General features: G+C 39.2%; 1 protein-coding gene across 3 annotated transcripts in view; it reads right to left on the bottom strand.

Moving 5' to 3' along the window:
* Nucleotides 1-21,192, bottom strand: part of LOC105195179 (nascent polypeptide-associated complex subunit alpha, muscle-specific form) — a 54,385-nt gene extending 33,193 nt beyond the window's left edge. For all 3 annotated transcript variants that reach the window (XR_003268255.2, XR_003268256.2, XM_011160465.3), the window contains exons 1-3: nucleotides 20,722-21,192; nucleotides 5,295-5,543; nucleotides 3,230-4,181 (exon numbers count right to left, since the gene is read on the bottom strand). Coding sequence is in view for 1 of the 3 variants with exons in the window: in XM_011160465.3 (XP_011158767.1) it covers nucleotides 3,230-4,181; nucleotides 5,295-5,522 (1,180 nt within the window). In the remaining 2 variants the exon portion in view is untranslated. The remainder of the gene's footprint in view (nucleotides 1-3,229; nucleotides 4,182-5,294; nucleotides 5,544-20,721) is intronic.
* Between the last annotated feature and the right edge of the window lie 1,701 nt (nucleotides 21,193-22,893).

Genomic DNA, 22,893 nt, shown 5'->3' on the forward strand with positions numbered 1-22,893 from the left:
TCTTTAAACTTACATATTCACTGTATATTTGATAAAAGATACTTCTTTCATCAATATGCAATTTCCTTTCTGTAACCGAGATGAATTTTTAAATTCTATGACTTTATGTACACCAGATTGGCAAAATTCTGTATACGTAACGTTCCGAAATTTGCGATATAAAATATTATAACAAGAGAGAAAATTATCAAAAAATTAATTAAAATAGTTATTTGTAGATTTTCATTTTAAACCGTAATTTTTTTATATAAAAACTTAAAGCTTTTCTCAATCGGAGATTACATTTAGACTGTTGTCTGTCATGCGATCATTACCGTTTGCCCGACTCACAGACGTGCAGTTCTCTAAACATAGTTTGTGATTGGCCAGCTCTCATAACTCAAAAATCACTATTTGAAATAAAAATAATTATTTATAAGTATTTTATTTAATTTTTTGATAACTTTTCTCGCTATAAACACTTTGCATGTATTATACATGTATATATACACACGCAAATTTTATATAAGTTTAATGTATTTAGCAAAAATAGATCGGACCAGATTGTACCATCCAATTTATTTTCGCGTTTGAAAGTTTTTTGTGATTTTATTATTCTGACTGGTACTTTCCGATTCTCTTTGTTTTAGCACGTTTGCAATTAATGAACACTAGATAACTAGTGTTACGAACAATGGCAAACGGCGCGCCAATTTACAACGTTAGTGCACAATTTAATTTGTAGTCTCCATTTCCACGAATTTCATTGTAAAGAGACATCATGCACTGCAAACTCGAACGAGATATCTCTGTCAACAAGCTTTCGCGTAATGCGCGCTGCTTCGCGCGATAAATCCGTGCTTTCAATTTATAGAATACGAATTCTATCTGTTGGAGAGATTTTGATTATTGTGACGTCTCTCGTCGCGAAATTTATCGACTTTTCTCACTCGCCGTTAGCTGGGTAAACAGGTCAATCTTGTATCGATCTTAAGAGGGATAATCATATGGAAGGCGAACAAATTTGTGCGATAAAACCTCCAAGAGGGCAGTTTAATACGTTTCTTTTACATTATATTATTGTAATATTTATGAAATCAGAACAATTGCAAAATTATAATGAATTATTCATTAAATATTTGCATTTTTACTGTTTTAGAATACTCAAGGAGAAACTCGCGCTTTCGCCCGATTGTTCTGACCGCCTAAGAGTACGCACGCAATCCCTCTCGCATCGCAGTCGCGCCAAGTGGGTAAGTGAGAATATGTATCAGACGCATATTTCAATCTCGTGACTGCCGGTGGTTCAGCGTAGCTGCTAACGTTAATAAGTGTCGTGTGCACATGCGACAAAATCAGGCCAATTTGCGAGACCAAAACATAACCCTTTCCCGCGTGACGTTAATTATCGCTCGAGTTGAAACTCGAATGCTTTTCTTGTTTGCCTCCGCGTTTGATTTCTTGTTTCACGACCCTAAGAATATCGCGTCGGAAAAAAAAACGTCTTTAGCGTGCAAAATTATTAAGTTTATGTTTCTCGTGACTTTTATCTTATTCTGAAATATTAGTGGCGAATTATCACCGCGAGACATATACATATATTATCTGCATGCACATATATCTAAGATTGTGGTGAACCAATTTGCATAGGTCGACTTAGGAGGTTTAATACCGCCGTATCTATGTGCTGCGGGTTTTCCAACCGCCAATAGCAATTTGGCTCACGATACGTTCAAGTCTAATAACTCGCATACACTTGCCAAAAATATGATTCGTGATTTATGGCAGTTGATTATAATTGCCACGATCGATTGCAAAGAGGAAATTAATAATTTATAAATTTAAAACAAATGTAAAATGTGTACGATCACGCCGATGGAAAGTTATTTCCATTATTTCTAAAACTCCTGCTGTGTTATACTTGTGTAAAAGCACCGTCGAAAGATTGATATCAAATTCGAAGATACTTCGCGTTCATCTAACTTGATTAAATCGCAATAAATTTAACTGCGCTAAATTATTGGAAATCAGGGGAGATAGGGGATCGACGTTATTTCTTAATGAAAACCTCGCGAATCGTTGTCGACTTGTCGATATTGTTTTACATCGCTTGGCAGATCCGCTTCTTCCGTTCGTGTGTCACCTGCTTACGTAACGGCAAACGTCTATCGTATCTGCCGTAGGATTCGCAATGAGAAGTATCGGGTGTGCGCAATCGACACGCCGGAGGATGTATCGCCCGGCGACCAATTCCCATCACTCGAAATATATTATGCGCGTCTATCGCACTCGATGCCCCGAACACGAGAGAAACGAACGAAAACTAATCGGCCTCTCCGGAGACCCGATGTCGAGTTGTACGGTAATGAGCGTCAAATTGCCATTACATTCCCCGGGGAGAGAAGATACTTGCTGCTACGAGGTAAATTCTCTCAACTTGGAAATGCGGGGATGTAAGGAAATGCTTGCGTGGAATTCGTGAATACTTTATGGCCCGTCCTTATGCCGCATATAAAAGAGCTCATATAATTACTCGACAGGCAGAAAACGGATAAAAGCGTTGATTACTTTCGATATTTATTTCAATGCGCGATACGTGAGACAAAGTTTTTATACTCGGTGCCAGATTAAGATTATTTTTATCAAATATACCCACTACCAGCGACATTTCGTTAATCGTAGTTGTAATGTCTTGATGAATAAATGGACTATTGTATTTAATTCTGTCACGTATGATTGACATGTCGCTCATGCAGAGGCATATTATTGGCACAATCTGACCGCATTTGTGGCAAGCGCAAACATTTCCTTTGCACATCGCGTTGCGTTTCACCGCGACGGGGATATAATTTCGCGATCGGATTATATCTGTATTTCGGTATTCAGATGCAGAGCATTGCGGTTTGAATACATTCAAGAACCACATTTTCACAGTAGTTTCCGTATCGAAGTAAGGCAACGTCGCATCGGTTGCAATTCGCGGAAGTCTCCAATGATTTCAGTATCGTAACTCTCTCGATTATTTGCATTTTAGTACAAAGGAATAGTTTCTACCTCAAAGTCCAACTCAAGTGATAATTGTTTTTATTTATAATAGCAATTCTGACAGTAATGATCAGTAAATGTTAAAATAAAAACAATATTATTTTTAATATTTTAATGGGCAAAAGCATATTTTAGCGGATAAAGTTTGAAGGAACCGAATTGACGCTATTAAATTAAAGATACTCAAAATATCATAAATTCTCACCCTGATCCGCGGAAGCTCTTCTAGGATCTTGCAAGCCCAGGTTGCCTCTCGGCGCCCGTCTGTCTTGATGTCCTCCGAGACTACCCCTAGGACTTCTATTGATCCCCTCAGGCCCGACGCTGCCTCTGGGACTCCTGTTTTCGTCGTCGTTGATGGCTCCGAGAGAACCTCTCGAATGTCTGTCGGCGTCGTTCATGCCTATACTTCCGCGCGGCGATCGGTTCGTCTGATCGTGCGGTACGATCGATCCTCTCGGGCTTCTGTTGCTGCCCTCCGGGCATATCGATCCCCGCGGGGATCGATTCGGGTCCGGCACTATCGATCCTCTGGGCGATCTGGTGGGATCGGGCACGATGGAACCGCGGGGACTCTGGTTCAGACACTCCGAGGCTATCGAACCACGCGGAGTTCTGTCCACGACTTCCATGGGCGTGATACTGCCCCTGGGCGTTCTGTGCAGTTCCGGGCAGATCGAGCCGCGCGGACTTCGATCGAAGTCCAGATTAGCCATGCTGCCTCGTGGACTTCTCGTCGAGTCCGGCACCAACGAATGTCTGGGGCTGCGATTAGCGGCGATCGCATTACCATTCTCGGGTAAGAGGGATATTCTAGAGCCACCAACTGCCACCATACTGTTCCTTGGACTCCGGTTGTAGGCCACGTCCGGCACCAGGGAATTTCTCGGACTGAGTGCCAAGTCCGGCACCAGAGAGTGACGCGGACTAAGAGAAATTTCCGGCGTCAGGCTGTTCCGCGGTGATCGCACCATGTCTGGTACTAGACTATTGCGTGGGCTCCTGCTCGGGTCCGGTATTAGGGAGCCCCGCGGACTTCTGCAGTAATCGTCAGGTATTAGAGAGTTTCGCGGACTGCGGCTCGCCTCGGGTGCCAGGGAGTTGCGACCGGTGCCGTATTGTTCAGGATCCGGTAGGATCCTGCGACAGATTCCTCCCTGAAATAGATCACCATAGATTCCAGAGTATTACCTCGTGCCATGTACTTTATTTACTGTTTCTAACAGAAAGCTGTTTAAGCAGAAATTAATTTTCAACTATATATGAAATTTTTGTAAAAGATATCGCACTTTTTCTCTCCCTTCGTAAAATATTCAGTAAATAATTATTAGCTCGTCAAGTTTTTCTTTGCAAACTGTTTAATTTCTAATTTTTGTTAATTGAATTTCCTTTTATCTAAAATGTTGGAGATACGTGTGTTAATCTTGCACGCACCCACATCTCTGCACTGTATTTACTTTAATTAACATAGTATATAGAAATTAACATAGGAATAAATTTACACATTCGCATATGAAAACAAAACTCCACGCTCTCGCAAAATACGTCGAAGCCCTCGATTGAAGTGAACGTATTTTAATCATTTTAACGATCGCTGTACAAAGCCGACCGATAACTTTTGAAACGCGTGCCTACGCCGCATCAATCACCCGCTAATGAATAACATGTGATAGCAATCCATCTGAAAATTTCACGACCTCAAAATTTTGTGGATAAACTCATGTACAACATGTGTGACAAAAAAGTATTCAGTTTCGTCGATGGATATAGCGCGGTGCTCATATCGATCGAATGCAATGTCAAACACCTGTACAGTCGAGTATCCCTTGAGTAATTGAATATTCCGTGTAACATTGCGTAGCCTGAAGGGAATAAAAAAAAAAACAAGAAAAAAGAACGAAATCTGTTGCATATTTCAAGCTTTCGGAAACTTGGTTGACTGAGAGTTTCAATTGATTCAAATTATTTTCTATGCTCTCTACATGATTGCTAGTATTGTAAAACTGTCAAATCACTTAAATCAAATCACTTAATTGTTATTCGTGACGGTTCTAAAAATAATAAATCAGGTCTTTACACACCTCTCTACGAAAGAATGAATCTTTGACATTTGCGTTTGACCTCACATATATCAAAACGGAATAATTGGCGCGGTGCAAGGGATTAATATTTCATGTTACACTATACATTAAAATAACGATTCAAATACACATATATAAAGAAATTACATTTGGAGTTCTAGAAGAGATATAAAAAGGTGAACATACTACCTCATCGGGGGAGTCGCTCTCGGTATCTAGAGCGATATTCGGCACCATGCTACCCCTCGGCGACCGTTGTCTTTCCATCGGTCCAGGGCTAGTTGGTGGCAAGATGAGGGGTTTGTCAGTCGCTACACTCGCTCGTCGACCTCGCATCGTCGAAGGTGCCGACTGGCTCGAGTTTGCCACGTTTGGCGACGCTCGTCGGCGCCGCGACGAAGCGCTTCGATGTAACATCACGGCGACATCCTTTTATCTCTGCGAACAATGAAATTCTCTTATCGTCATTCTCGCCGGAAACATTCGCAAACATTATTAGCGTCAATATTAACTTCTGTACGGTATTAATATTAAATAATACGTGTTTTAGAACAAATCTGAGAGAAGTATAATATAATACATCGAAGTAACTAGTGGTATAATACAATGGAGTAACTAGAAAGTTAATTATGCTACCCGTTGAAGAACATGTTTAAGTAACTTGTGAATTTCCTATCTGAGTTGCTGAGTCTCTCTCGGAGAAATTTCGTGCGATTTTTAGTTATAAGAATTAAAAGCGCATTGCGACAAAAAAATGTTTTGCTTCAAAAAGCAACATATCATTAACATGCAATTACAAAAATATTCTTCCATCCTTTAGGACGTCCTAACGTTGTGTATTAGAAATTTGAGGAAACAACAAAACTCTTAAAATTTCTCTCTCGAATTTCTCGCGTGGCACATTAAAAGGACAAAGGCAATACTACAGAACTCCAAACTTAATGGCTTGAAATTACATTTCTCTCCCGAGAGTACACAAAAAGTTATGGTAAGTCAAAGGTTTACCTCGAGGGAGGATACACACTATATTCATATATACGTATGAATTTAATAATTATTATATATAATGATTTATATATATATTGTTAGAAAACTATTAAATATAATAGTAAGTTTTAATACACAAAGATATTGAGAGTTAATTATTATTTCAAACAGAAGAATATGTGACTTAAATTACTATTATATTATATAATAGTATAATACACCATGAGCACTGTGTTCAACGCACGTGTATATGTTCCTGGATAGACAATTAAATGTCCAACTGATTTCCAAGAACATTCATTATATGTCTACACTACATGAATAGTTTCTATGAACGGAAGATGACCCAGATAAGTGAACAGCTTGGGGTTCAGTGCATTATATTGGCCCGCCTAATTCCCCAACCCGTAACTGTGACGTGCATTTTGATGCGCCGATGGGAGCATGTCTCTCATCGCACGTAACACCTCTTCCATATAGGCCGTGCATATATTATCGATTCGCATAGGTCTAAAACAGCTCCGGGAGCGGATTAATTTACGGCCGGATATTGTGTGTCGCGAAAGTAAGCAATGCAGAAAACCTTTCATGCGAACTCGGCACAACACGTGGGAAAAAAATATTTTCCAATCCATTTCGAATGAGGGAAGATCCGGGACAAAAATAGAAATTATATATTCCGATTGAAGTGCGTGATACCGGTTTATATGATTATTTATTGGAAAACTACGTAAAACTGAATAATAACTAGGAAATTGAACATCTGTTTATATCTCATATTACGTAATTAAACATGAAATACGAAGGCACGGGCATGAACAGGATACAGCGAGTTTTCAGAAAATATGACCATCGGCAACATGGATGAATTATCGTGATATCGTTAATTGTTTTGTTGGGCGCGATCAACGTAGTGAATAAAATTCGTTCGTATTTTATACGATGCCCGGTGGATATTCGGTTTGACGGAGTCGATAAAGGCTTTATTGGGCAACTTTTATTGACAGAGAATAATTTTTTTTGCTGCAAATGTGAAATAAACGATAAATGATGCACTTTTCGAGGCTAAATGCTGAAATGGTGCAATTAAAAATAATTGATTTAAGAATATCACTTGTGTATTTCTCATGAAAAGTGAATGAAGATACACGAATTGTTTTTTTCTTTATTACGCTGCGCCATTTTCTCATTTCGTCTTTCATGATTTATCTTCGCTTGCAAATAAATCCCCATGGAAATACAAGTACATATTCACGTCGACGTAATTTGTAAGACAAATTTCGAAATAAATCCGCAGTTTCTAAATTATTAAATATTATTACAGCTGCAGCTCTTTAGATATATTACAGTGTTTACATAGATGTGATAAAAGAAATCGAAAAATAATATGCGTGATTGAATAAGCTAGCTATTATCCCCTTTGCTAATTCTTCAGCAAAGTGTGAAAAATATTTAACGCAAAAAACTTTAGCTTTTTAGCTCTAAAACTTAAAATACACACATAACATTTATAATTATATTATATTGAGATATTTTATTTAAGTTAAATATTTCTTTTATAACTCATAAAGCGCAACTTTGTAAATTTTTTTTTTTTTTTTTAGGAAAAATTAGAGGTGCCACTTGAAACGGGTAGAAATTTGTAAAGCGTGAAATTCTGTGAGAAATTTCAAGTCAGAATCCATAGAACCTGCGGCTCGTTAATTAAAGCACGAGTGGTGTGAAATATAGTCATTACGGAAAAACTTTTCTATGTAGGCGCAAGGCATTAATTTCGTTGATACTTTTTTATTTCTCGCCGTTAATCCAAACAGAAACGCGAGCTCTGGAAGAAAGTTTCGCGGAAACTTCGCAACGAAATCTTCCCTCATTGAAAACTTTGGGATCGCACATACGGTGTCTCGACACATTACGTCTGCCGACACGTTTTCCTCATCTACTGAGCAAGCAACTTAGATACTGTGCATACACATATGCTTGATTTAAGTATTACATTTTCACGTGCGAAACTTTCGTATTCGCTCGTACGGGGTCACTTTTCTCGCAAGATACACACAGATGTATAAATCTATCGCGTTCGAAATTTTAACAAAGAACACTTTCAGTATCGAATAACATCGGCAATCTACCGCAAATATAATCATAAAGCACACGCGACACAATAGAATTTCAAAGCGAGGCTTTCATAATTCAGTGGGTTCAGAACAAACTGCCGACACCATTACGATCTTGCAAGCTCGACACGTTTACTAAACTTATGGCGCCGCTCGATGAGGCGCGTTGAAAATATTTCGCTGACATTTAACAGTCATGACGTGCGCTCGTTATTTTATCGCCCACGCGAAAGTCTTTCTATGTTAAGTCAACTTCGCAACTTATATATCGTCGCGAGATTATCTACGTTATCGGCATCGGCATTTTCTTTAGCAGACTATCGCGATTGTGTCGACGATTGAGCCACGCGCAAGTTTCAGGGGTATGTAACTAATTAAGGCACTATTGATATTGATTGAGTAACGCGAGGCGCAATTAATAACATTCGATGGTGCGCAATATGCCGTTACAAGTACAGCGACATTTTGCGATTACACGTGTCACACCCAAATTAATTACCAGCTTAAATACGGCATTGCTTTAATGGACTACAAAATGAACAGACCAACTGAGGTCAACTATCCACTAACGGAATTAGAAGCTTAATTATTCCTGCTTTACAATCTCAAATATTGCATAGTGTTTTCTGATTTAACGCGACGATACAATGGTATTCAAATCTGGTAAAAGGATTAACATGAAAACAGATATACAATTTTTACGATATACATTGTGTATTAAATACAATAAATATCTCTGGAATAACAATCGTTTATAATAAATTTAAAATAACACCCACGATATAATCCCATCACTATGGTACGGCAATTTTATAATTATACCTAACAATGTACACATTAATTAAATATTTAAACACAGTAATGCGTTAATGGACTATAAAATAAACTGATAAAACGAGCATCTATAAATATTCCCCATTACTAAATATTACAAGCAATTAACCAAATTGTAACGGAAAAACGAATCGTGAATATTACATCTAAAAATTACTAAATTTTCATTTTGATGAAATAATAGAAAGAGACAGAAATAGAAGATGCAGAGTGTGAGAAATCCGCAAAATAACTGGAACGCAAATAATCGTATTGCGTATTTTTAAGATTTTTAAAAGAAAAATGAATCAATATAAAAAAATGTAATTCAATAAGCTGAAATTATATTTAAGTCTTGTCGATGTATAACGAGGCCTAAATAACGTCGTTAAGAAAAAAATTTCGTTGTATGGAAATTGCATCGAATTAAAAATAATGAGAAGAACGAATGAAAAAAGAAATTGAAATATGCAAGAGTATCGAGGACGTTGGACGTCCAGAGGATATCCATTAAATGTTCTCTGTATCGGGATGGCAAGAACAAAGTGCTGAAAGTTAATTAATCGGAGCAAGCAGAGCGCAGTCAATTACTCGTTGCGATACTTGGACGGATCGACTCTCCGCCGTAGGCCGTGCCGTATATCACTCGACCGACAAGTCGTTTATGGCCACCTAGCACGAACGTATTGTAAACGATTACGTGGCACTCGCCGTCTATATTACGCGGCAAAGATTAATTCTTCGCCTCCACGAGTCGCGGCAGATGATTTACCTAGATGCTGCGCGCATCCATTAGGGCCTAATCTCTCAGAACGTAATTACCACGTCGTACCGTCTTGTCTGAAAAGACATATGAATTATTGGACGGACAAGGAACGGCGTTAACGAAGATGGAACGCGACATGAGTTTGCAATAGTGAACGTTCTCTGATCTCTCTTAGCATTTCTCCTGCGAGACTGAACTTACGCTCGGTACGAATTCCTAAGGTATTCTTGAATACATAATGTCGAGTGCGACAATTAGACTTCAAGGTGAAATGCCTTCGATGCATATAGAAAAGCTTGTATATCACATAGGATGTCCGCCGTTAGAAGCGAAAGGGATCGAAAATTCAAATTGTGATATCTGTCACACAATCTCAATTCTTATTCATTCTTCTGCATTTTCTTATTATTTCTCTCATTAAAGTCTCGAATTATTTGTGATCCAGTAGATTGCTACTATGATTTTGACTCCGGGACCACAAAATATTTCTATTTCGCCTTTATCGATCACTCACACCGATAATTAATTTTCGCTGGGCAGGCTGAGAGTTTATCGACCAAACAACGGCATGCAAATAAGATCGATAAGGGGTAAGGTAAAGTCAGAAACATTTTCAGATAATAAAAACAGACAATAAAGTACACTATTAGACTATTACGACACACTTGAGATATTTCGTCATGGAAGAGCAACTAATTACAAAACGTTATTATTCTTATAAATCCTTCGACTTAACCAAGCAGTCATTTATCAATCACCTTTGGCTCCCGGTATCAGTGCTTAAATGAAGGCGATATAATTAATCATGTGCGCCACTCTATTAAATCTTCATGATATCTAAATATAACGCGAAGACGTTTATCACGCTCGATTGACGCCACGGATAGTCGCCAAGAAGAATTAACTAACTGAACGCTAATTGACATATCATTAAGACAAACGATTGCGCCAGTCTCGTGACAGTCGAGGCGAGTTAAGTCCTTGGAAAAATGAAGGGTAAAATCACGTTAATCTATGTACGGATCAACAAACGTTCCAACACGCAGCGTTCCTTCCCGCGGCATCACCCCCACGCGCGCTCGCACCTTTTCTCTTATCATTTTTCCCGCGGGCATCGCAAGGAAACCATTTGTCTTCTGCTGGGGCAAGTCGGCAAATGAAACGTGCGAGCTTAACGGCACGGAATTCACGCCAATTCCACGGAGTGCGGTGCCGTGTATACGCGTACGACCGCGATTCGTTTCAATTTTTATCGTCTACAAAATTATTCCGTGAGCACGTACGTATCCCGAAGGGTGGAACGCGAATAAGTAAGTTTCTGACAGGTCGAGGATAAACGAGAAACACGTAGAATAATACCGGGAGCTCCACGAGTTGGAAAAGCCAGGGAGAACTGTATCGTAACTCGCGAGTGGCGATAGTTCTCTACGCCAATGCTTATTTGCAGTTCTTGAGCAAACAAATCGTCAACGCTGATTATTTCAACAGAACCTAGAACTGCTTATTACTAAGCCCTACATACATACTCGCGTATTAAGATATTTAGCCTCTATATTAGGATTTTGAAGATAAATATGATTAGATCAAATAAACCATTTCATATAAAGATAAGAAAGTAAGGATACATACACAAAAGATAAGAACATTCTTGTTTGGAAAATACCTCAATTTTCCAAATGTTGAAATGAAATCATATTTCATCAACATTTTGATGAAATATTACAAAACAAACATAATTTGCTTGCATGAAGAAATTTTGTAATTTTCTCATTATTCAATAATAATTTTTATGAATTGAAAGGAAACATCAGATAAAAAAATAATAGTATTTTCAAATCAAAAATTCGAAATTTTTAATTTTATTATTATCAAAATCATATTGTGCACTTTAAAAATGGCTAATATTAAAAGTATAAAAGTATAAAATATTTTGCTGAAATTCAAGATTATCAAATTCTTTAAAGAAGATTAAATTATATATTAACAAGATCATCCTTGTTTCATGTATAAAAATATAATTTCTTGTTTATATGAAGCAATGATTTTTAAATAAAACATAATATATTAGTTTTAATTTGATGCGCTAATGTTTTGATATTATTTTTTCTCTGTATTTAATAAAATATCCGTCAAAAAAAGAACGACGCAGCCTATAATTCTATTCAATTTTTTCGCATGCAACTTTTTCAATGGAAAGAAGAGATGCAAAATGAACGAAATAAAAATGCAGCGAAAACACAAGAGAATAAAAGCAGGTGGGAGGATAAATGCTCGACGATTTTCACTTTGGCGGAGAGAGGAGGGGACACTTTTTGCGTATGTCACAAGTGGCAGTCTGAATACAAAAGCCATTTTTAGACAAAATTTTAACGCAAGCACCCACGCTTAGTTATTTTATTCGAGTTTCGACGAAATTTAATAAAAAGTTTAAGAAATTAAAATTAACTAGAAAGTTGATCCAAGCGGAGCTACGCGCGCGAGTCTTTTATTATCATAACAATTTTGGTTCAAAAAGTCTTCGTACAACAAGAATAACACGAGTATATAAGAAAGCATCTTTTCTTTGATTCCTGTTGACATTTAAAACATTTTTCTATCTTCAAATGACAAAAGCACTTCACTTGAATTGAAATTGAGGATTTTCTGTAAAAATAATGTCAGTTTTTATATTTTATCCATTTCTTAATGATATAATTTTTATGTCAAGCCGTTTCTTTACTCTTTACCAGGAAGTCAATCCAGAAATGAAAAGCTACACATTTACTTGCATAAATAGTCGTAATTCATTTCATATCGGCACGACGTAAGAAATTGCTGCTATTGCTTCGTAGAAATAGATCTCGTTAAATACTCATTGTCAGTATTTTCTGAAATGCCTCATGGAATGTTGTTGGACGGAAGCCGTGTGTCGTTGCAGACAGATTCCAGCTGGAAAAGGTCGAGGCTTCTCGATAAAACTCATTTCTCAGAACTTTAATGTATTGCAATAAGTGCTCCGCCGTAATAATGCAGCTGAGTGATCCGTGTTTTATTAAAGCGTATAATAGGAACAAAAGAATCGCGGTGCACAGCATTTTTTTTTACGCGTGCGCGCCGTGCGGAATCCCGCAATATTTATATCCTGGAACGGCCGCTGTATATCTCGCTTTGTCACACAGATTTATCGTGTTCACCGACAGCGTTGTAATGAGTGCGCGAAAAGGAACGTAATTTTTATTCTAGAATTACACCAGCTCGCGTCTAACGCGGCAACGCTGAGCCAGACAAAGTGGCTCCTTATTATTCGAATTTCTCTTGTTATCTCGGAAACGAAATGGGGAAACAACATGCGTTGCCGACAAAAATCATCAGAAGTTTCGTGCTAGAAGCACATAATCTGAAGGATCGATATTACGGTATAACTACCGCCGTCACAACAAAAATCTTCATAGCTGTTTGTTCAGAGCTAATGCGTAACTGCCTGTCAACATTGAAAATTCAACTGCAAAAATCGACGTCGCAGCGTCAGCAGCGCAACTTTTTCGCTCTTACAGGCGCCTGTAGCAACGGTATGTCCGAAACAAAAATGAAACTCCCAATGCCGCAGGAAAGGAAACAAAACGCATGAAAATGCATTTCGCGGAAAATCCAGCAGCCCCGAGAAATTCTGAAACCTCGTACGAGGAAAAGTTTAACTCATAATTACGCTAATGACTTGTGCATAGTGCTAATGGCTTAGACAAGATTTTTAATAATGCTAGATACATACGCTCGCCGCTAACGCGAACTGCATCTAATATACATACTATTTTCTCGTAATAAACTGATGCTTATCGTGGAAATTAAAACGAGTAAGAAAATTTAATGAGGAAGAGGGGCGGACTTAATTTCTTAATTTCTAAACATTTATTAAGATTTATGTGCATCGCATCAAGGATTTAAATATTGTAAAAGATATCTATGACGAGTTAAGCCTGTATTATAAAAAAAAGTTTTTAGTTGAAAAGTTGCAATCGACCATTCTCGAACTTAGCTTCGATTCGAGAAAAAAACTTTATTAATACGACAGAAAAAAGTTTCCATTCCCGCAAGCTAGATTAAATTCTGAACGATTGGGTTAGTAAACTTAAAGTAAGACCATCGAGTTGGGAGGAGAAGTCCTCCGAGAGCGGAATATCAAGCACTTCAACAAAGTAACCACTTATACATATAGCCAAGGAAACACCGCACTGTTTCCTACGATTGATCCTACAAGGAAAGAGCGTTTTCTTGGTGCTTGCGGCAAAAAGATTGTGGTCGCTGTCAGAAGGTACGAGCAAGTCGACCAAGAGCTCGTTCCTTTTATCTGTCCAAGTGCCGTCCGTTTCGTCTCTTTGTTTTGTTCGCCGCAGTCATCTACCGAACCATGTCAATTACTTTTTATCGATCTAAGAGGCAAGATCTAGTAAGAATGACAACATAGCAATCCATCAGAGTTACCGTCACTCCGCTAATGATTGCGGTGTCTTTTAAGGATGGCGCGACCCTTGCTCTGCTAAATGTCACTGCGTCTTCCCTTATGACCGTGTCGTTATCCTGGTGAAGGAGATATAATTAAATAGACGAGATACAAGGCTGGCAAGCCAAGGCAAGATGTTGGTAAACACGATTATGTTGATGGTATTCAGATTAAACGGGTAATGTAATGGCATTAACGCCGACCTGTCCCAACAAGTTGTTTCGTATCACGCCGAGTTTGTATAACGTGAGTGGATCTCGGGGGGGTCCTACCGTTTGGGGATTTACGTACGGAATTTACGCGCGTACGAATTATTCGCAGTCACATACCGAATCAAGCGATAATTCTAAAGCACACAATAAAGTAACGCGCAATACGTGCGTGAACACTGTTAAACTGAAGAAACAAATTTTAACCAATTTCTTGAATTAAATAACATTTTGTTATTTTTAACTTTCACGTGTGTCAAAATTACTTATTTTAACACAAAACGTGTAATTAAAAGAACAATTTCTCATCTAATAAAATCATTTCGAAATGGTAACCCTTTTGAAATGGTTTCAAAGTAAGCAATGTTCATGTTAATGTACGTAATACCTAATAAACAATAAATTGAATAATAAACTAATTTTATGTAAGTTAAATTTAATATTTTTATGTTAAATTATTCAACTCCATTGTTTTAAATTAACGACATGTCGAGTAGAAGCAATGGCAACCTCTAGAAATGATTAAAAATAAATAGGTCACAAATTGAATATCATTCAACATTACGGATTAAACAGTGAATGATAGCTGCGATACAAAGGTCCGTTTGACAATTAAACATAGATCAAAAGTCAAGGATCGACGTTACGATAGGCCCAGAATCGTGTAAGTGCGTATCGAGAGAGTATTAAATGCATAGGTACACATGAATACCAATAACTGAACTTCCTACTTCAATAAATATAGACGGATACGCGAAGCGTTGCGATACAATTGTTAACCTACCGAATCAGAATAAAAAACAAAATTGCGAGGGAAGTTTTATGACGTGATAAAAATCGTACGTCTCTCCAAGCGTAACACGTTTTATTTAGTTTTACCGCGTGCTCTGACATAAAAATCGACGACAGTAAAATCCAAAATGTAAATTTGTAAAGACAGCCACCCACGCGACAATCGGCCATCGACAAGAGAAATGGCGATAGATAAATTAAACGGAACGAAATCTTTGCCTCTTCTGATATTGCAGTCTCGTTATCATATTGATGTGCCGACCGTAATTCGCCGCCATTAATCTGTCCCCCGAGCACGCCGTTACATCCCATAAAGTCGATTTACTCCCGCGGCAATTTGAAGAAACATTTTAAATTAAACGCATTGCGCAATCTGTTGGCCCCCGAATGCCCTGCGTGATGGAAATTCTCGAAGGGAAATTCTTGAACGGAAGCTTTTCTCTCAAGAGTACGATGCTCGCGATATAGTAGTAGTAAAATCCTTAACAACTATGAGAGCTCGAGTCCGCGAATAATAAATCAGTATAAAAGTTGCACTATCCTCTTACTTATTATTGCTCATAAAGCAGACATTATCAAAACAGTATTACGTGATTTTCATGGATTATAATTATTAAAATTAAGATCAGCAGTTTTCTTGTATATAATATAATATAAGAAATACTTATAGCTGTTTACTCTCGCTGAAATTTGAAGAAGCATTTAAAAAATTATACACATCGCACAGTCTCCCTGTTGGCCCACGAAACCTGCGTGACAAAAATTCTCGGAGGAAAATTCTTGAACGCAGAAAATTTTCTTTCAAGTTTACGATGTTCGTCATACTGTAATAGTAAAATCCTTAACAGATACGACAGCTCGAGTCCGCGAGTAAAAGACATAAAAAGTTACACTATGTTTTTACTTATTGCTGCTCACAAACCAGGCGAAATAAAAATGATATTACGAAATTTTTATTTGTGAATTATAATTATCAAAATTAAAATCAGGGAAATTCTTAGCATATCTAGTACTATATAAGAAATACCTAATATAAAATGATTGAAGATGATATTTGCTCGCGCCCGTGTCTTGAAGTAAAATTCAACAAAGAGTAAATTTTTATTTGTCACGTTTGCAAAATATCCGTACTTGTAGAAACTTAAATTAATGAGTCAGTAAGGTGTGAGGAATTTTAATGGAAAATGTGAAACGAACCTCGACACTCCGGCTCGACTTTGTATCGCACGTTTCGTAGTCAAAGTAACGATGTAACTTTCGATTGGATCCTCAATTAATGACAAGTACCGTCGTCGCCGGCGCGTGTCCGCAAGCATTGTTACCAGTTAGCAATTAATTACTCGGCGCCAGCAAAGGGGGATTCTGCCATAGCGAGTACTCTGCTAACGACAATAATTAATCTGACCATCGATTCGCACGATTGTTAATTGTCGAACTTAACATTTTCGCCTGCACTTTCGTATACTGTCACGCGCGTTTCCCATTGATTTATCCATATTTAATGTGCGACGGAATCTCCGTAGAGACACGCACAACGCTCGATGAAAATCGCGATGAGTAAAACGTTTGAATGTAAATACCCTCGATTGTTCGACGTCCGTCGGATTTCTGTTGGAGTTCTCCTCGACACTCTGCGAAACGTGTCGTTATTCCGTATGATTCTATTTATCGAGCTTCTCTTTCTTGCAACTACGTAATGTATTCTGAAAAATTCCGAGATAAAATTGCAGCCGATTTTTTCTTGAACAAGAAATCGATGACTAACATTAATGAAACATTTTAAGATGCTAAAAAATTTAACTTTAAGAGCGGAAATACATGGATTTTGCTTCAGCAGTTAATTAAAAAGTATCATCCTTGCAGACGGTTATTTATTTAAAAAAAACTTCATCAATTATACAGAAATTTTGACATATACTGAGTTGTTAATTAGGGCGTTACGCGTAGATGATTAAAAAAAGATATAACGAAGATCTCGCGTCCCCAGAGTGCACTTATTAATATTAACGCAGCTGTGTCGGTTTAATTATCAAGCTCGACCACTGTGACGGAGTTGACTCGGCGGACGCGATGTCACATCGGCAATTTTTAAATTTGATTCCTACGTCAGGCAACCGTGGCACATTTAGAGCCAAGTTCATTTTAAAGCGAAACAGCTTGGCTGTGCATCGCAAAAAGGGGAAAAAGGGAGAAAGCACGGACTCTACGGTTATATAATACTTACCAGTTTTTACGACTTTCGCGCAATTTATTTCGCGGGAGAATCGCCAAGTCGTTACGAAAAGTGTGTTCACTCCCGTAGATAATATCGTAAAATGAAGAGAAGAAATAACTATCACTGCATTTACACAACAATCGCAACGATAATCGAGTCAACGATTTGTCAAGTTTCTTTTTTTTTATATTCTTGCGCGTCCTAAATACGCAAATATGAATATTCATATTAATTATAAACGAGGAACATCCTCTTTATTTATAATTGGTACGTTAGGTATTCAGATTTGACAGGATTGAATTTACGTCGACGAAAGATTTGTATTCAGCTGTATTTCGACGTACGTACGATAAAGGTACATGCGATTTATCTGCATGCGTCTTGCGCTCCGCATAAAATACGACTCGGGCGACTGATTTACACGTATCTGCACTTTTTATCCTACTGGGTATTAACGTCGCTCCTCTCTCTTTTCCTCTTTCCCTTTTTCTTCTTTTTTTTTCTCGCTGATACGCGACAAATGGCCTCGCTTAATTTCGCCGGTTGCAAAAGAGATCCGGCACGGCCAATGCGATGTTACGACTTCAAACGGCGTAAGCGGAGATCGATATGGCGCAACGAAAATAGAACTTAGCGCAAGGAGAGACATACGGGTGCGATGCGGGATGCACCCGTGAATATAATAAAGTCCGGTTGAAAAGTATCGCTCTTCTCCCGCGCGATTACCATCCTCTGGGACCGTAAAAGCGTTTTACAGGCTACACGAGAAATGTAAACTCGTGTATTATGAAAACGTCGCGTGTGTTATGCGGACGAGTCTCGGGGATCGAAACCTACGACGAGCGTCTTTGAGCATGTACGTAATGAAATCTTTCGGAACGCCGAGCACGGCACTGAGGAGCGAAAAAAAAAAATAGAGAGAGACAATGGGAGAACGCAACGTCGTTCGTCATTTCAATGGCGCGTTCGACGGCACCCACGATCGATCGCGACAAAAATAGAGCGCGAAATTGATCGGCTCATTTTTAACATCGCTTTCATCACATTAACAAAAAAAATTCCAATTGCACGAATATTACGGTGTCGCGTATTTAAATCTGTCTACGATGCTATGGATATACGATTGAGTTTTATTCGGTCAACTCGCTTTTAAAAACTTCAAAAAAAAATGAATTTTTAAAATTTTTTCCAACATTCGTGTACTTTCTTAATTCCGCCGCAGAAAAATACGCTCCCTGTTTTTTTCTCTCTTTCTCTTTTTCTCTATGGTATCCTGCGTTATTGTTGTTAATCCAAACTCCAGTCAGCGTGTGCGCAAACAACTCAGATTGCTCTACCACCCGCTCGACTTCATGGTAAATCTTGGAACGTCGAATAATGCATAAAGGCCGCAATGTTGTACGGCATACGAGTGCCTCGTGAGCGAGTGCCGTTCGTAAATATTAAAATAGATACATACTATCTATCGTCGAGAATTTATGGTTCGGAACTTCGACAGAGGGAATATTTGCGAGCGAAGATATGTTTTGTTTTTTTGCAAGGGGGTGTGCCATGCGCGAGACGTAGGAAGGGCATGGAGATAGGAGACCCAGTAGTAAGTATCTCAAGAGAGTCTCTAGGCGAATACGCAAACAGCGACTACCGTCCAAAGAAAAAGCAATAAGAACATCAGCGACGTAGAAAAATGTCATGGGTAGTTTTTAGCGTAATTCATCATGGCGTATGGCGCACGTTTGCGGTATTATGAACATGTCAGAAGAGCTGAATGCTAATGCGTGGGATCTCGGTTTACGTCTGCTTTTCTCCGCGTCAACAAGCCGGAAAAGACGACGAGGATGATGGCTAAACGTAAGACCAGCCTCGAATTTCTTTCCTCCCGACGCAATGAATAACTTGGATATATCAGAGTGCCGTCGCTGCGCGACATAATCGTTGCTAAATGTATCCTCTATCGAACACGCTTCAGAAAATGGCATGTTTGCGCACGATAGATCTTTTTTTTTTCAACTCGCAACGTCCATCCATTAGCCTTCGCTGCGTTAGCCTTCGCTGCGTAATTTCAAAGAGCGCGTATTAATTTTTTAGGTATTCGTCCTAATCATAAATTTTTAAATGACCTCAGCGGCGAAACTAACGATTGCCACTCACGTTTTCGTTTTCGACTCTTATCATCATATCACAACGTGCACCCGAATACAAAATCGAGCCAACATTCTACAGAATGTTCAACTTGTTGACCCACTTGAGAGATTTGCTCGTGCCATCGTAGTTGCGTGCTGCAATTCACATTCGACACTCGCTCCGATCTCCTATTCGATCATGCATCTCCATTTTAACATTCAGAATCGACAGAATTGTCTATTGGCGCTACGCGAATCTCTCCCTCCGTTTATCACGGAGCTCGATGGAAAACCGACCTTTGTTCCAAACGAAACGTAACTACTTCGCGAAACAGGGTCAACGGCCAATCGCCGGTGTACTATACACAAACTTTCTTGAAAAAAGATGCACGAGAATGCAGACGCTGAGCTCTCTTGAATGAACTTCTTCTTGAAAATTTCTCGCAGTATTTCCCGTTTAAAACTTAGTAAACCTCGAAAAATAGTTCTATTGACACTCGCCTTGAGAGAAATCAACGGTGACCACTTTATTTCCTATGCAAGACTACTTTGTGGAGAAAAAGAAGATTAGTTGAATTAGTTACAGTAGCAAAAATCTGTGTGTGGTAGGTAAATTTTAGCTATACGTATACAACTAAAATTTAGCTACCACATACAGATTCTTGCTACCGCAATTGATCTTTTTTTCGTATTACATTGGCATAATTTCATATGATGTGCTGTAATTGGATGTATTAGGACTTTGAAAATCATAAAATAAGTCGTTGAAAAATTTGAAATGTAGAGAATCAAACGGTGCTATAACACATTTGTACATACTTGATTCAAAGTCTTAAAGTTAGAGCCTCGAAACTCGCAAATCGTTGATTCGCATCGATACTTTTATCGAGAAAATATAATCTAAAGTTGATCAAAGAGCGTTTACAAGTGAAAGAAGACGTGGAATGCAAAAAAACAACGGACGTATCGAGACGCGACTCGACTTTTAGCCATGATTGCAAAACCCAACAAGAGCAAAGCTTTTCCGCCCCAAGGGGTCTTCCGCGGTTACGTTATATAAGAAATTGCGCAGTCATAGTCACGCCGCGAGCTAGATCGAATGGGAGGATATACGAGAACTCACCTCAGCATGATGAAGCTGCCCGCCCGCCCGCGTTCACATGCGTCGCGCGACTCTACCACCGATGCCGTTTTCTTCTGTCGTCGTCGTCGTCATCAAGTTCGAGGGCGAGTCCCTCGCGAAAGAAAGAGCAACTTAAAAGGCGCAAGCCAGACCGGAGAGAAGCTCGCGATAGGCGATCGAGCGATCACGATGCATTCGATCGCGCCGCGCGTTCTCGATCCTCGCGAACCTGTTTTTACGCGAGCGCGCCGCGCCGCGCCGGTTGAATCGGCGCGCGACGATGCGCCGATCGTCGGGGGTTGTACTTCTCGTTATCGGCGGACGAGAGTGAGTGATGCACGCGGGGCGGCGTTGGGTGCCTCGCTCTGCGAAGGGCCAGCGAGCCGGCGCGCGCGCAACTTACCCCACTCGCGGCTCGAAGCTGACTGAACGCACCCCCGAGCGAGAGGGTGCGGGTGTGGAGAAGCCGACGTGGGGCGCAGATCGGCGGCGACACGCGAGACCGCGACCTGTCGCGGATGCGAGGTGCTCTTATCGGCGTTGGTGCTCTCTTATCCTGATGACGTCGGTAGGATGGAAGACATTTATCTAAATCTTTTACGTTTGGACCCGCGATGAAACGAGTTGTATAGAAAGCAAAGCTCGCGTTTTCCACTCTCGTGGATTTGCGATAAAATTGAAATCTCTTGCACGCGCGCTTTCAAATGGATCGCGCGTCTGGATTTCTTTATTTTAACATTCAACTGGAAAATGTTAGACACACTTTATCTTATCTGTGACGTAGAAGAAGGAAGGAAGATATCAGAAACGGACACATTCCTATCGATGAAACTTTAAATAATACTGTGAGCTCTGCTTTTACATGCATGTATGGTCTACTATTTATCTGGGTACAAAATATACAAGTTTATTTTACGTTAAAAATTTACCAAATTTTATTTTATAGTAATTTTTAGGCAAAACTCAATTGCAAATGAAAATGCAATCTTGCCAATGATGCACTTGGCGAATAAAATACTTTTTGTATATTTTTCGATAAAAAATTATGTTTGACTTGGAAAATGATACGGTGTTTCCTGTATTCATTAATGATGGAAAATTCCCAGTTCTTTGCTTAATATAATAGAAAATGTGTACAACGTTAAAGTCGATATCATGAGAATATCACTTACTAAATGCATTGCGTTATCGTTGATATGCAAATTTCCTTGCATGAATAAACCAAGAGCAATGTGAGGTGCCGCTTTTGTAATTATCGTACATGGAGAAATGTCTCGACATATAGGAACCTATTACAATTAGTTGCAAACGATTAACAGGATACTGTTACATGTGTGGCTTAACAGTCACTTTGGCGCTGAACATGTTACACGACATTTTCAAGAATCTAATATATCGCGTTTTTCCATGGAGCGCAATGCAGGCAGGCAGGCAGTTTTGCTGGCTCCGCGTAAAATTTGGCAGCGATTCAAAGGGATAAATTAAACGCTTTCCGGAAAAACGCACCGACGCACCCGAGCAATTTTCTGATTTTGCCAAAAAGAATTATTCACTTTCAGCATGTCCGGAGTTCGCGGAATTGCAAATTTTATTCCGTTGGCACGAGAAATCTCGCGCTTCGCGTGTGTTTACTTGCCAAAAGTTCGATCGAAGTTAAGGGCGAGCAGACCGAGAGAAATGTTCAACTTTTACTTGAACGTAGAAAATTCCGTACGAGCTTGCAAAGCGGACACGATGTGACTTGAAGAAGAGCCTCTGACGAATCAGGTCCGCAGAATTGCGTACTCGAATCCATTTTTAAGCTGGATTTGTATTCCATATTCGAAATGCCATGATTTATAGCGCGACACAATCCCCGCGGTGAATAGCGACGTGAGTTATTAAACATTTTTCGTCTCGCGCTTCGAAGAAAATATATGGAGCCTCGGGAGCTGCTCAGCGCGAAAATAATATCGCGGGCAAAATCCTCTTACGTCGCCTAAGCTCGAATTCTCTCTCGAGTTTCTGTGCCGTAAAACAACTGAATACGTTACGCGAAAGCGCACCATCCAAACTTTCTCGCGCTCGCACTCGGGGTTCAATCTCATTATGTGATGAAGAGCCCCTGTGCCGAAGAGCACGATGAAATAGCAGTATTACGCATTTCTACCTGCACTTAACGTGAAACAGTAG

This window comes from Solenopsis invicta, chromosome 5, assembly GCF_016802725.1.
Source record: "Solenopsis invicta isolate M01_SB chromosome 5, UNIL_Sinv_3.0, whole genome shotgun sequence".
Taxonomy (NCBI): Eukaryota; Metazoa; Arthropoda; class Insecta; order Hymenoptera; family Formicidae; genus Solenopsis; species Solenopsis invicta.